Below are 15068 nucleotides of genomic sequence, written 5' to 3' on the forward strand. Positions count from 1 at the left end.
TACATCATCCATACAACATCCATACGTCATCCATACATCATCCATACGTCATCCATACATCATCCATACATCATCCATACAACATCCATACATCATCCATACGTCATCCATACATCATCCATACGTCATCCATACATCATCCATACAACATCCATACATCATCCATACGTCATCCATACATCATCCATACATCATCCATACAACATCCATACATCATCCATACATCATCCATACAACATCCATACATCATCCATACGTCATCCATACATCATCCATACAACATCCATACAACATCCATACATCATCCATACATCATCCATATATCATCCATACGTCATCCATACATCATCCATACATCATCCATACAACATCCATACATCATCCATACAACATCCATACACCATCCATACATCATCCATACATCATCCATACATCATCCATACATCATCAATACGTCATCCATACGTCATCCATACAACATCCATACATCATCCATACTACATCCATACATCATCCATACATCATCCATACATCATCCATACGTCATCAATACGTCATCCATACATCATCCATACATCATCCATACAACATCCATACATCATCCATACAACATCCATACATCATCCATACTACATCCATACATCATCCATACATCATCCATACATCATCCATACGTCATCAATACGTCATCCATACGTCATCCATACATCATCCATACAACATCCATACAACATCCATACATCATCCATACATCATCCATTCATCATCCATACAACATCCATACATCATCCATACGTCATCCATACATCATCCATACATCATGGCATGAGCTCCAACACACGCGAGCACCAACACCGGAGTACATCATTACTTATAGTCGTATTGTAAAAATCGCAAGCATAATTTAACTTTGGATAACAATCTGGGTAAAGATCTTTATCACAAAATTAACAATTGTTGATATTGTTTGAATGCTCTTCCAAGGGTAAATAATATGCAATATATTTGTCAATTAAATTCTCTTTGTTTTATGTAAGAATTAAAGTCGGTATGACCAGGCTTTTTCCCGTTCATTCAAAGCATGCAGCCCTGCGCACCGCTGCAGAATGGATATTGATCTTACCTATAATTATAACTCATTGATCTCCACATGTCCAACACTACCTCCAGCTGACTGCGCACTGACGCTTCCCTCAGACGCGTTTGGCCGGTTTGGTTTTGCCGCTCCCTTTGCGCGCTCTTCTCATTCTCAACACCTGAACTTATGAGCTCTGCGACAAAACAGGTAACAACAGGACCAGACCCTTCAGACAACTTTAAGGTACGTTTTAATCATAAACACACATAGAAATGAACCATAACTTCAGATTTTTAAAATGTTATTAATTTAATGATTTAATACTTTATTTCTGAATTTATCCTGGTTCTTCAGACCTGTTAAAGTCCTGTTTTAGTCCTGGTTCAGACTTGTTAAAGTCCTGGTTTAGTCCTGGTTCAGACCTGTTCAAGTCCTGTTTTAGTCCTGGTTCAGACTTGTTAAAGTCCTGGTTTAGTCCTGGTTCAGACTTGTTAAAGTCCTGGTTTAGTCCTGGTTCAGACTTGTTAAAGTCCTGGTTTAGTCCTGGTTTAGTCCTGGTTCAGACCTGTTCAAGTCCTGTTTTAGTCCTGGTTTAGTCCTGGTTCAGACCTGTTAAAGTCCTGGTTTAGTCCTGGTTTAGTCCTGGTTCAGACCTGTTAAAGTCCTGGTTTAGTCCTGGTTCAGACTTGTTAAAGTCCTGGTTTAGTCCTGGTTCAGACCTGTTAAAGTCCTGGTTTAGTCCTGGTTCAGACCTGTTAAAGTCCTGGTTTAGTCCTGGTTCAGACTTGTTAAAGTCCTGTTTTAGTCCTGGTTCAGACTTGTTAAAGTCCTGGTTTAGTCCTGGTTCAGACCTGTTCAAGTCCTGTTTTAGTCCTGGTTCAGACTTGTTAAAGTCCTGGTTTAGTCCTGGTTTAGTCCTGGTTCAGACCTGTTCAAGTCCTGTTTTAGTCCTGGTTTAGTCCTGGTTCAGACCTGTTAAAGTCCTGGTTTAGTCCTGGTTTAGTCCTGGTTCAGACCTGTTAAAGTCCTGGTTTAGTCCTGGTTCAGACTTGTTAAAGTCCTGGTTTAGTCCTGGTTCAGACCTGTTAAAGTCCTGGTTTAGTCCTGGTTCAGACCTGTTAAAGTCCTGGTTTAGTCCTGGTTCAGACTTGTTAAAGTCCTGTTTTAGTCCTGGTTCAGACTTGTTAAAGTCCTGGTTTAGTCCTGGTTCAGACCTGTTCAAGTCCTGTTTTAGTCCTGGTTCAGACTTGTTAAAGTCCTGGTTTAGTCCTGGTTCAGACCTGTTCAAGTCCTGTTTTAGTCCTGGTTCAGACTTGTTAAAGTCCTGGTTTAGTCCTGGTTCAGACCTGTTCAAGTCCTGGTTTAGTCCTGGTTCAGACCTGGTTCAGACCTGTTAAAGTCCTGGTTTAGTCCTGGTTCAGACCTGTTAAAGTCCTGGTTTAGTCCTGGTTCAGACTTGTTAAAGTCCTGTTTTAGTCCTGGTTCAGACTTGTTAAAGTCCTGGTTTAGTCCTGGTTCAGACCTGTTCAAGTCCTGTTTTAGTCCTGGTTCAGACTTGTTAAAGTCCTGGTTTAGTCCTGGTTCAGACTTGTTAAAGTCCTGTTTTAGTCCTGGTTCAGACCTGTTCAAGTCCTGTTTTAGTCCTGGTTCAGACCTGTTAAAGTCCTGTTTTAGTCCTGGTTCAGACCTGTTCAAGTCCTGTTTTAGTCCTGGTTCAGACCTGTTAAAGTCCTGTTTTAGTCCTGGTTCAGACCTGTTCAAGTCCTGGTTTAGTCCTGGTTCAGACCTGTTAAAGTCCTGGTTTAGTCCTGGTTCAGACCTGTTCAAGTCCTGTTTTAGTCCTGGTTCAGACTTGTTAAAGTCCTGGTTTAGTCCTGGTTCAGACTTGTTAAAGTCCTGTTTTAGTCCTGGTTCAGACCTGTTCAAGTCCTGTTTTAGTCCTGGTTCAGACCTGTTCAAGTCCTGTTTTAGTCCTGGTTCAGACCTGTTCAAGTCCTGTTTTAGTCCTGGTTCAGACCTGTTCAAGTCCTGTTTTAGTCCTGGTTCAGACCTGTTCAAGTCCTGTTTTAGTCCTGGTTCAGACCTGTTCAAGTCCTGTTTTAGTCCTGGTTCAGACCTGTTCAAGTCCTGTTTTAGTCCTGGTTCAGACCTGTTAAAGTCCTGTTTTAGTCCTGGTTCAGAGTTCACAGTGCTATTAATTTATTTAATATTGTGTTTATTTACAGGAAAATGTGCAACGAAGAGAAACTATCTCCGGTCGATCGGTGAGTTTTGGTAAAATTGTGATAACTTGTGATGTTCTAACAGCTTTAGGAATGTCACAAAATCTATTTGTGTTTACGAATATTGTGAAAAGAATGATCACAATTGGAGAGAGGAATAAATACTTTATTAATCCTGAGGAAAAATGTAGTGAAGTCACATTCACACAGTGCATACATAACTTTAACTGAATAAACACATGGATAAAAAAAAGCACTTAACATTTAGGTTTGCCTTTTTTTGAAGTGTTGATTGAATTTAAAATGGCACAATTTCACCTCTAAAATTATCACGATCATCAATTTATCATCTGGGGCTGCACCAATATTTGAAAATTTTCATAAACTTTTCAACACAGACTGATAAATATGAATCAAGCAATAAAAGCTTAAACTTGACAAAAACTATCAAATCAAAACTAATTCACACACATTTCTCTAAACATTTCAGTCAGACGGAGGATCTTGGTATTTGTGTTAGTACAATACACGATATTTATTGCGCAGTACTAGTGATGTCACAATATCGCATTTTAGAGTTACAATTATTGTGAGGAAAAAACAACACGATGCAACGATTATTGACGTTTCCTGAGACCAAACATCAGTGAAATCTTACATTTTCTTTGTTGTCACGATTCATATCTTTTAGTTTGTGTGTTTGATAATCCATTAAGAGAATGATCTTGTATTCTTCTGCTTCAGTGGAAACGCAGTCCTTGTCATCATTTTCGTCCTTGGCGTTGGGAGTCTTCTGCCCTGGAACTTCTTCATCCCAGCCTCACCGGTCAGAGCTTTATTCTCAGCTGCACAAATCATCTCTGGGACTTTTTGGACATGTACCGACATTAAAATCAGATCAGATTTGCAGATGGGATTCTGTTCACATTTTAACCGTGTCAAGGAGAATGAACACAGACTAAATAATGAATTGTTTAAACTAAAAAAAGAATCACACATCTAGGTCTAAAATACAGCGTCAGCAGTATTTATGTGCAGAGTAAGGAATAAGAATAAGTCTGTTGTTTGTGGAGGAAAGTATGGTGTTTCAAAAAGTGCAGTGGATACTCTATTTTTACTACATTTGAGAGCTTTCTATTACCCTACAGCTTCAACGGGACTAAAAAGTACTTTTGTTTACTGTTTGAGAAACGTGTTTTAAATGGCTGAGGGGTAAATTTGAGTTTGTTTTGACGTCCCAACTTTGAGCAAACAGCAATATAGCAAAAACAGCTGGGGACAAAAGAAAGAAATTGGTTCAGTTTTCTTTATATTGAACAAAAAACAGAAATATTTTGTTTCCAGATCACTTCTTTGACACTTCAATCGGTCTCAAAATCTGTCAGAAATACTTCACTTTTCACTCTAAAAGTACATTTTAAAGTGCCACTTCAATATTCTGACTTTTTTCATGTCATACTTTACCTTTTACTTTTCTTTGCTCCTGAATCCGTGAGAAAGTGAGGAATAAGTTTGAACTGCAGACAATTAAAGATAATTGTGTTTTTTAAGACAGTGAAAATCAAGTACAGCACCTTTAATTAGGCAGTTAAGGTATTAATTAAGTATTTCCTAAGCCTGAATCATTGGTAATAAACCATACCAGGCTTTAGTAAGGCTATTATAACTGTAGGTATTAAACTGTCATTGTATCTTGTCTTTTCAGTATTTTAACACTCGTCTGTCTGAAACCTCAAACTCCACGTCTGCCTTTCACAAATATAACTACGACAACTGGATGTCTCTGCTCTCTCAGCTTCCTCAGGTGCTGTTCACATTGCTCAACTCCTGCTTCTATCAATGGTGAGTACTGAAAAGTAACAGAGTGCACCTCTATAACTGGAGAAAAGGGTTTCTTAAATGCATCCACTCAGTTTTAAGGGCACAGTCTGCATTATTTGTGCTGTTTTTGAGCTTTAAACTTGCTCTTGTTCCTTTTACTTTGACATCTCATGTGCAGCAGAGTGAATTACCACGAAACAAACCAAGAAACACAGTTGTAACGAAGATGATGATGAACGAGTGATGATTTATGGACTTAAAAACAGCACGGGCAACAGGAGACGTCTCTCCCTAAGGCGTCTCAGATCTGGGAAACTTGAAACGGGGTGTTTTCTGAGGCTCAGAGAAGGAGCAGAGAAGCTTCTAAACAGGATTCATGAAACACGTGTGAATGAAGATAAACACAACACCAGATATGTTTTGATGAGACAACAACTTGGAACAGGGTAAAAGAGGGATAAAAAGGGCAACTTATATCATTTGTTCTTTAAATTAAGCTACAGTCTGCATTTCTAAGGTTAAGGGTATTTGTTTAAGGTCTGAACATGTCCCCAGTAGCAGCACAGTATTTCATAAGACACAATTAGGGATGTGCGATAAAAATGTATATCTATTTATTATTTATGTTGATTTTAATACTGTCTATACTGTCTTATACGTGTCTATAAATGTCTTGTTTTAGTTAAAGTAACGCACAAAAAAGAATGGGAATGAGTCTGAATCTTTGTCCTTGTGCTGCATTTGCTCAGTGTGCGGGAGCGCCTCCGTGTGGTCATCAGTCTGGTCCTGATCCTGGTCCTGTTCGTACTCACGACGGCTCTGGTCCAGGTTCCGATGCATCCGGACATCTTTTACATCATCACCTTGGCAACCATTTGTTTCATCAACAGTGCGTTTTTTACAGTACATTTACATAATATGCATTTAATTACTTTTCAATTTGTTTACATGATTATTTCATGAGTTCATTGGTATGAACACCGGTCGCGGGCTTTGAAGTGTCCACACCCGGACAGGTGGAAATGATGCTTGTTAAAACCTTTATTAGCATAGCAACGCAATAATATGAATACTAGCATTAGCCAGCTGCTAACAACCTGAAACAAACAGCTCAGCCTCAGTCTGGAGTAAAGTCCACTGGTCCCTCCTGACCACAGTCATACATTTATGGACAAATGGGGTCATTTGGGATGTTACAGAAGAGGAATCCTTTGTTGGCAGGGCCCACAGTGAGCATGCGGCTCTCATCCTCAAGATGGCAGTTGCGACGAGTGTGTGACAACACTTCAGACCCATGAATAAGCAAAATCTTCCACTGGTTCTACTCTATTTAAACAGATTGAGGATTGGCAAACATAAAACACTTTTGCTGTGATATTCAAAAAAATTTTAAGTAGAGGATTGTTTTTGTATTTTTGTTGAATTCTTTTGGGAACAACAGATCATCAACTTTGTAAAATTATAGTTTTAAGGCAAAAAAACACCAAAAATAATGTTTTCCTATAAAATGCTGCACAGTATGTTCAACCCCAATAACAAGAGAGCATTGTGACCTTTCATTAATAAAGCCTCCACGGGTCGCCTTCGCAGCCTAAAGAGTGTCGTTTTACATGGTAGACTTCTTTTACTTTATGTATTAAGATACAGTGGATCAAATTTCTTCCAATTAATGGTAATGCTTTTTAGAGCTGCAGTAAAAGTATGTTTAGAGGATAAGCTTCAACTCGTCCAACACGCTTTCAGGGACGATGCAAAGTCAGAATCAGAATCAGTCTTTGCCAGTAAACTTGCTTCGGTGATTTGGTGCAACATAAAACAATGAACAGTAATAAAACGACATATATAAAATCAAAAAGGGCATGCATGAAAGAAAAAATGTAAATCTACTATAGGATAAAAATAAAAATAGGCTTACCATGTACACAAAATGTACAGTTAAACAAAAAGTACAGTTAAAGTACAGCCACTGTAACATGCCTCGGTATCACAACTTGACTTCATGTGATTAACGGACAATATGACAATAACCTCTGTCTCTCTCTGTCCAGTGTCCAGTGCTGTTCTCCAGGGCAGTCTCCTTGGTCTGGTGTCTCTGTTTCCTGCTCCATACACCACGTCCTTCATGAGCGGACAAGGCCTGGCCGGGGTCTTTGCGAGCGTGACCATGCTCCTCTCCATCCTCAGTAACTCTCCTGCTGCACACATCATTTAGTAAAGAAAATCACTTTTAGAATTTAAGCAGCAGACTTTGTCTTAGAAGACAAACTGTGAGGTTTTAAATGTATTATTTAAATGCATCAGGTCAGTAAGAACAATCTTCCATCATTAAATGTTTTAATACATAAATAAGGCATTTTTCACATAAATCCCAACTTTTAATCCATGGGACATCCAAATCTGAATAATGGACGGAGCCAGGTTTCAATTTCTTGCTTTATTTGTTTGACATATTAAATTATAAAAAATGTATTGAGGGGATTTGGAATGTCTTATTTAGTTTTTGAGTAAATTATCTAACTGGAAATGATCTTCATGTCTCTGTGAGAGGAAAATGCATTTGGAGAAAACAATGCCCCAGAGAAATCAATGGATGAAGTGGATTAAATTAAATGATAAACATCTTTAGGAGCAGTTTGGACTATGTTGTTTCTAGGTGAATGTTTTTATGTTGGCAAACAAAGAACTTTTATCAAATGAGACCATATTTATTAATTATTTAAATCATTGTTGGATTTGTAGATCGCCTTTTATGACCCAAAGTGCTTTACGGTGGATTATTCACTCCTCATCTGCAGGTGGTAAACTACTGTAGCCACAGTTGCCCTAGGGCAGACTGACTGAGTTAACACACACATGCCTCAGGACAGTTTCCTCTAGCGCCCCCTGTGGCTCCTGGTGTCTTGGTGTTACAATAGTTCAAGAGGTATTCATTAGAAAATAGTTTCTGTTTCAGAGAGAAAAAACACTGCAAATGAAACTGTTTTAAATCGACTCTGTTTTAGGTAACGCAGACGACAAGTCGATGGCTCTGGGATACTTCATCACTCCGTGTGTGGCCGTTCTGGTCACTCTGCTCTGTTACCTGCGGCTGCCTCACCTGGTCAGCGCTCACATCACACATGTTCTTATTGTGAGCGGGGTCGCCTCTCCACAGAGCCGACCAGTCATGGAGATAAGATAGATAAGTTTAATGTCATATTGTGGAACATTTTGGGAAAAGCGGTCAAATCTCCACAAGCTGGTGGTGGACCCAGAAAATGTACATACTGTGGTGCACCTTTAAATGAAGTTCTGTGTTCTGTGTTTTGGACCCCTTGGAAATGAGATGGCACATCTGAAGGGCTTTCAGCAATGAAGACATTTATCATTTAAAAATATTATACAATACCTATATTTCTATGAAGACTTGGTGATGTGTTTTTGCAGACTTTTGCTCGTTTTTACCTGAATCAAAGCTCGAATAACAACCTAGTGATGTCAAAGATACTGTTCAGAGATTCAGGTTTGTTTGCATTTTACACTTTCAGTTATACCACCTTTTACTTTTATTCTTGACTTTTGTTCCTATCAAAAGATTGTAATGTCAAAACCCTGGAGGCTGAAAGTGTGAAGACGACAGACGAGGCTCAGCGACTGCCTGCGTGTGCTGTGTTGAAAAAGGTACATTTACATTTATTTGTGAATTAATTACTCATATGACTGGTTTATGGTCAAAATGTCAAGGTCTTCTCCCTCAGCTAGCGATGCATTTATTTATTTTCTAAATTTTTAGTTTTAGTCAGAGCTCTTTGGGGTCAACTGTTGATTACCATTTTTTGTTGTTGTTTTACTGGATGAGTCACACTAGACCTCAGAGCATGGCATGAACAGGTAAAAGATCGATTGTTTCCCCCTCAGGCAAAAAACTGAACAATCCAGCACATAAGATTAGACATAACCTTAGATCCAAGTTAAATAAACCATTCATGATTAATATTAACCCACAAATACTGCAGCATCACTCAGCTTCTCTCAGTCTTTATGAGATAAATCCACTATTATTGGAGTTTTAGCTAAATGTTCTTCACCCAGAGGCGTTCAAGTTGTTTGGGAGCACGTGCACGCCCTCTGGTGGAGCAATTGTGTGTCATAAATATATATAGAAAACAAGGCAAATGAAACACTCCAGTTAACCAGGCCAAATGTTCTCACTCAATGCTTATTTTTTGACTGTTGATTGGTTAATTGGTTTTCCGTGAACACCACATCAGCATCAATGAATAAATGATTTGTGAATAAAACCTGTTTGAGTGATTTCTTTGTTTCAGATCTGGCTCATGGCTCTGTGCATCACTTTTACTTTTGCCATCACTCTCTCCGTCTTTCCCGTCATCACAGTCCGAGTTCAGACCGTTTGTGTTCAAAACAAGGCCTGGGGTGAGACTCTGATCAGCATGTTCATAAAAGCACTAAATGTCTACATAAATTAACTCATATTATCAAAAATCTATGCTTTTCTGTTGTTTTCTCACAGCCAGAGTGTTCACCTGCGTTTGCTGTTTCACCCTGTTTAATGTCCTGGACCTGATCGGACGCAGCACTCCGTACCACTGGGTGAGTGGGACAAAACAAAATATCCGTACAGGTAAAGTCTCTCTACTGGCTCAAACTGTGCAAGGCAACTATACATTTCTGTCATTTCCTAGTGTAATCACACCACAAGATGATCTCTTTGGAAAGAAACAAGAAACACAAAGAAAAGCGACAGTGGGCAAATTCATTCTATTATTTATCTATTTTATTGTATTTAGATATATAGTTATAGAAAAGTCTCATTTTCAACACATGTCCATAAGGGCATTCAGAGGGTATTGGTGAAAAGTTCTACATACAAAAAGAAATATGTCGGTGTAATCCCTCATTCGATGACTACAACTGAAGCTTTTTTCTACTATACAAAAAGAAAGTTTTAGCAGTTGATGAGTCTATTCTATTGTACGTTGAATTAAGGTTAAAATATGGTGACTGAAGGATTCCAGATGTAGAATATTTACTACTAATGTGTATTATTGATGAAAATTAGAAATATTTTATTATATTTTGACATTTTGACTCAATAATGCAGCTGACTTTGCTTTTTTACTTAGTAACTTTATTGTCCCTGCAGAGAAATCTGTCACAGTTGAACCATTTCACAGAAAGACACACATCCAACATCATGTACATGACATACCGACACACAGAAGGTGTAATCAAACAGGCCAGGCAGGTTTACTCTTTGTACAGAGCGTTAATAGCTGTAGGGATGAAATAGAGCGTGTGATTCATAATTATGATGATCAAAGTACAGTTATTATTATTTTTATACTTGACTAGTCACAGTTATTCCACGTTGGAGCCCTTGTCTCCACTGAGGTACAGACTGAAGTATTTCAGGCAAAGCTACAGAGTGTTTCTTTAATCCTCTGTTGCAGTAAAATTTCTTCTTTCATTCAAGGACAAGAAAGACAGGAAATTGTGATATTAATATTGTTCTATCTCATCCATACTGAGAAAAGAGTTCTCATTCTGACAGTTTTCCTCTGTTTCCAGCCTGAATAAGACAGTTTTCCTCTGTTTCCAGTCTGATAAAGACAGTTTTCCTCTGTTTCCAGCCTGATAAAGACAGTATTCCTCTGTTTCCGTTCTGATAAAGACAGTATTCCTCTGTTTCTAGCCTGGTAATGACAGTATTCCTCTAGTTTTCCTCTGTTTCCAGCCTGGTAATGACAGTATTCCTCTGGTTTTCCTCTGCTTCCAGCCTGGTAAAGACAGTTGCCTGTTCCCTGCTCTGGTTGTGTCACGTGTGGCGTTAGTACCTCTGCTGATGATGTGTAACATTGACAACTCCAGACAGGTTCTGTTCAGGCACGATGCCTTCTTTGTCCTGCTGATAGCGCTGTTATCCTTCAGCAACGGTAACCTGGCCTCGCTCTGCATGGTCTACGCGCCACAGTAAGTCCAGTATTAAGGACAAACATTTGTACTATTACAGAACATTTGCATTTAACCACTGTATTTACGAATAATAATACATAAGGCAAGTAGGGCTGACAAAAGTATTGATTATCAGATATTAATGATTCATTGTTCCTAGATTTAGAATCAAAACAAGATGCTATCAACTGTATTGATCCAAAAACAAAGAAATCTAAATTGAATAATAATATATACGGTAAAATAATCTTTGCCACAGTGAAACATTGTGAATACAATATAAAATATTAGTACCTAGCAGTGGCGGGCCGTGGGTCTGGGGCTTGGGCCTTCAGTGAGGTCATACACAGTCCCGCCTAAATGAATCCACCTCTTATTATCCTCATATTACCATATTATCATTATGATGCCATAGCTCTAGACACTATACATTTAGACAGAAACGCAGGTAAACCAGGCGTTGCCTCACCTTGTCCGTGTGTTCTCCGCGGCAATGTCCGCCCGATGTCCGCGCATTCTCCACATTGGAACTTTGAAAGTGGGGAACAAACCCGCCTGTAACAGGCTTTGCAGCGTCAGCATCGGACGACCTCTCCTTACAATGTCTAACTTTTCTTGACAAGTTTGTCTTGAGAAAGGCGTTATAATTATATCCTCGACCAAATCGATATCTTTTCCTCCTTCTGCCATTGTGGGTTGAAAAAACAGCTTAGTAGTACATGGATTAATGTGTCTGTCAAATTCAGTTTCCTCGTTCTGAGGTTCCGCATAGCCCCGCCCATAGGACCTGCCTCTCAATATAGGTGATCCAATCAAAAGACTTGCACGTGATGCACCTGCTGCTGGCTCCTGTGTAACAGCAGCAGACGTAGCTAATTGGTTGACACATCATTTTCATTTCCATTCACTTTTAGCTACAAGCACCAGCTCTGTTGAGTCTGAAGGCCTCGGCAGATTTTAGATCCTGGCAACACATGACGGCTGAATATGATTGGATAAAAGAACATAAAGACCAGCCTCCAAATCTCAACCTGGGGCAGAAGCAGTGCAACCAAGAGGAAAGCCATGAAATGAAGAGTAAAACGCTTACTCTGGGGAATAATGTAATGCATATTTGTGGGAAAATATATATATTTTTAATATATATATTTTTTTTTTTATTATATTCTGATTATGTTTAGGCTAGCAGAGAAGGCCTTTGTTGGCCCCGACGGCCCACGACTGGTACCTAGCCTAATTCTTATTATCAAAATGGAATTTGTTCATTACTATGACACACTTTTTACTCAAATTTAGAGTTGTTCATCTTAAGATAAATGCTTTTTAAGTATTCAAGCATCAGAATTAATTAATTTATCCTCAAGTGGAAACTCTTTTCGTTACAGATATGCCGCCAACCAGCAGAAGAAATAGAGTTACCAAAAATAAGAAACAAAATTGAATATCAATATCACAAAAGGATGAAACAAATGTGTTGTTTTATCAACTAAACCTTCTAAACCGAATACATTTACCTTTTAACCTAACTTATAAAATCTAGTCCCCTCATAACATTTTCACATGTTCAGTTTTACAGTGAGCTGAATGTGAGAGTCAGAGTTTGATGTCGTCAGCAGAACAATCCTGTGTCTCAGTGGAGCAGTAACAGTCTGAACAAGCTCCTGCAGCCGACCAGGACACTGCGGAGTGAAGGAAGCGTCCACAACAGTCCTGATTTGAACATCCAATAACATGTTATGATTAGTATTTAGTAGATTTTACATTTCGTTCATTTTAAACAGCAGCATTGATCTAAAACAGCTCAATAAAACAGTTGAAGCTAATTTTAGATTAGTCAAACAGGCATGAATTAATCCAAATCAAACTGTGACTTTGTTAATGATGAGGAACACGCTTGTAACACTGCCAGAGTTTTAACCACATTCGTTGTCATTTCTGCAGGTTGGTCCACAGTAAAGACGCAGAGATGGCGGGTTCTCTCATGTCGTTCTTCATGGCTTTGGGATTGGCTCTGGGAGCTGCCATCTCGTTTGGGCTGTATTCACTGCTATAAAAACCAACAACAAAAGGAATAAAAGTTTTAGTATTTATTTAATTCCAGGGTTTCATGTTCATACATCACATAGATAACATCACGCACTTAGTTTATTGTACAGACTTGAGAAATGTCATTTACTTTGATTGTATTTGCCAGTATCAACCGAGAGCTTAATGAGGTGAGATGAGATTATTGTGAGACAAAACATCACATGTTTGTCATTATTCTCAATTACTGGCTCCAAGAACAAACTACAGTGAAATCCCTGTAATACACAATATTTAATAAATCAAACTTTCAACTTTGAACGATAAAGAAATCTAGATGTGACGCAAACAGCCAGATAAAAGTACTTTACAAATACAGTCACAGTTACAGTCTTTTAAACACTTTCATTTAAAAACTATTTGTGTCAGGTGGAAGACCTGTCGTGATATTTTTGCGTTTTACTATTATAAGTAAACTATTTTGGATTATATGAAATGATGGAATTTTGTAGGATTATAGTGTGACCTGATAAATCCCTGTGATCTATTAAACAAACAATCTTGACATTCCTAACCTCAAATAAAACAAAATGAACATATAAAACTGATCAAATATGCTAAGAAAATGCTTCTATCAGTGGTTTACAATAGCAAAGTCCTCTCTGTTTAGTGCTTTTATGCTTTTATATTTCCTTGTTTTCTTTTGCTAGATTTTTGTTTAAATTTTATTTTTTGATACAAAACTTTGGCTGCATTGCATTTTTATGGTATTTGAAGCTTGATTCACAAAAATGGACTGTTTACTCTTTATTCAAACATTTGACCTGCCAGACCCAGATTATATTATTTAATGTATTAGCATTTGATATAATAAAGACATTTGCATTTGATTGTTTATAATAAAGACATTTGCATTTGATTGTTTATAATAAAGACATTTGCATTTGATTGTTTATAATAAAGACATTTGCATTTGATTGTTTATAATAAAGACATTTGCATTTGATTGTTTATAATAAAGACATTTGCATTTGATTGTTTATGATAGTAAACTGTAGTCGACTGAAAAACAAGTTTAGTTTATCTAATTTCTGTGTTTTTTCTTTGCAAATACTAGATTTTGAGCATTATTTAATCTTTTGTCCACCTAATTACATACATTTCAATTTAAGTTATGTCCAGACAGTTCCTTTTACAGTTTATTTTAGTTTCCCTAAATACTTGTGTACTCTTACTTTGTACATTTATTTGAGCAACATTATTTTTATACTCTACCACCTTTGACCGATACGTGCTCAGATCAGTGTCTGGTTTTGATAGTAGTTTTAGCATCAGTTAGTAGCTGAATATCTAAACTTTTGACAACCCCGCTTCCTATTATTATTATTAAACGATGAATTCTAGAAATGGGCCCATGTGAGGCTCCTTGTCCCAGGCCCTTAAGTTTCTTAAGCCCTGATTCTAGGTGATGGTGAAGGTGTGTGTGCTGTAAAAACACACATCATGCTCCTAACAGACTTTTACATGTTTGACAAAAAGACGCAGGATTTGTGAAGACAACACGACTCCAGGCACATTTTTCACAACGGAACATGAATATCAAGGTGTTTGATAGTGAAGTGTATTAAAACAAGGTCCATGCAAGGTTAGGCCTCATTCTGAGGCTGGCTTTTAGGAATATGTGTGTTTCTACCAAAATGTCTATTCCACGGAATGTAAGGGGCCCACACCTGATTAACGGCCGAGAACAGACCAAGCGAGGCCTTGAGATGCCTCGTATACATCTGTGTAAACGTATGTTCTCATTCTGTAACTTTCCCCTGGTGCTACCCAAGTATGGATATTCTTTACATCTTGTTCTCTTATTGGCTAAACCGTTGGTACATGAATGGGCTCATGCCTGTCAGATATTATTTATGGGTCTTTGTGCGGTTTCAGTATATAAGGCGAGGTACGCCCAGAGACGA

General features: G+C 38.1%; 1 protein-coding gene across 1 annotated transcript; it reads left to right on the forward strand.

The window, feature by feature from the left end:
* Window positions 1-1256: 1256 nt before the first annotated feature.
* Window positions 1257-13552, forward strand: LOC140377343 (equilibrative nucleoside transporter 2-like). Its single transcript, XM_072462719.1, has 13 exons — window positions 1257-1321; window positions 3304-3342; window positions 4045-4126; window positions 5006-5142; window positions 5871-6010; window positions 7170-7304; window positions 8124-8298; window positions 8526-8623; window positions 8696-8781; window positions 9429-9537; window positions 9635-9714; window positions 10901-11094; window positions 13018-13552. Exons 2-13 carry the CDS (start codon window positions 3308-3310, stop codon window positions 13127-13129), a joined length of 1383 nt encoding a protein of 460 aa, XP_072318820.1. The 5' UTR covers window positions 1257-1321; window positions 3304-3307; the 3' UTR covers window positions 13130-13552.
* The last annotated feature ends 1516 nt before the right edge of the window (window positions 13553-15068 follow it).

This window comes from Eucyclogobius newberryi, unplaced genomic scaffold (genome assembly GCF_026437365.1).
Source record: "Eucyclogobius newberryi isolate DKJ021-1_F unplaced genomic scaffold, fEucNew1.0.hap1 SCAF_4, whole genome shotgun sequence".
In the NCBI taxonomy this organism is placed as follows: Eukaryota; Metazoa; Chordata; class Actinopteri; order Gobiiformes; family Gobiidae; genus Eucyclogobius; species Eucyclogobius newberryi.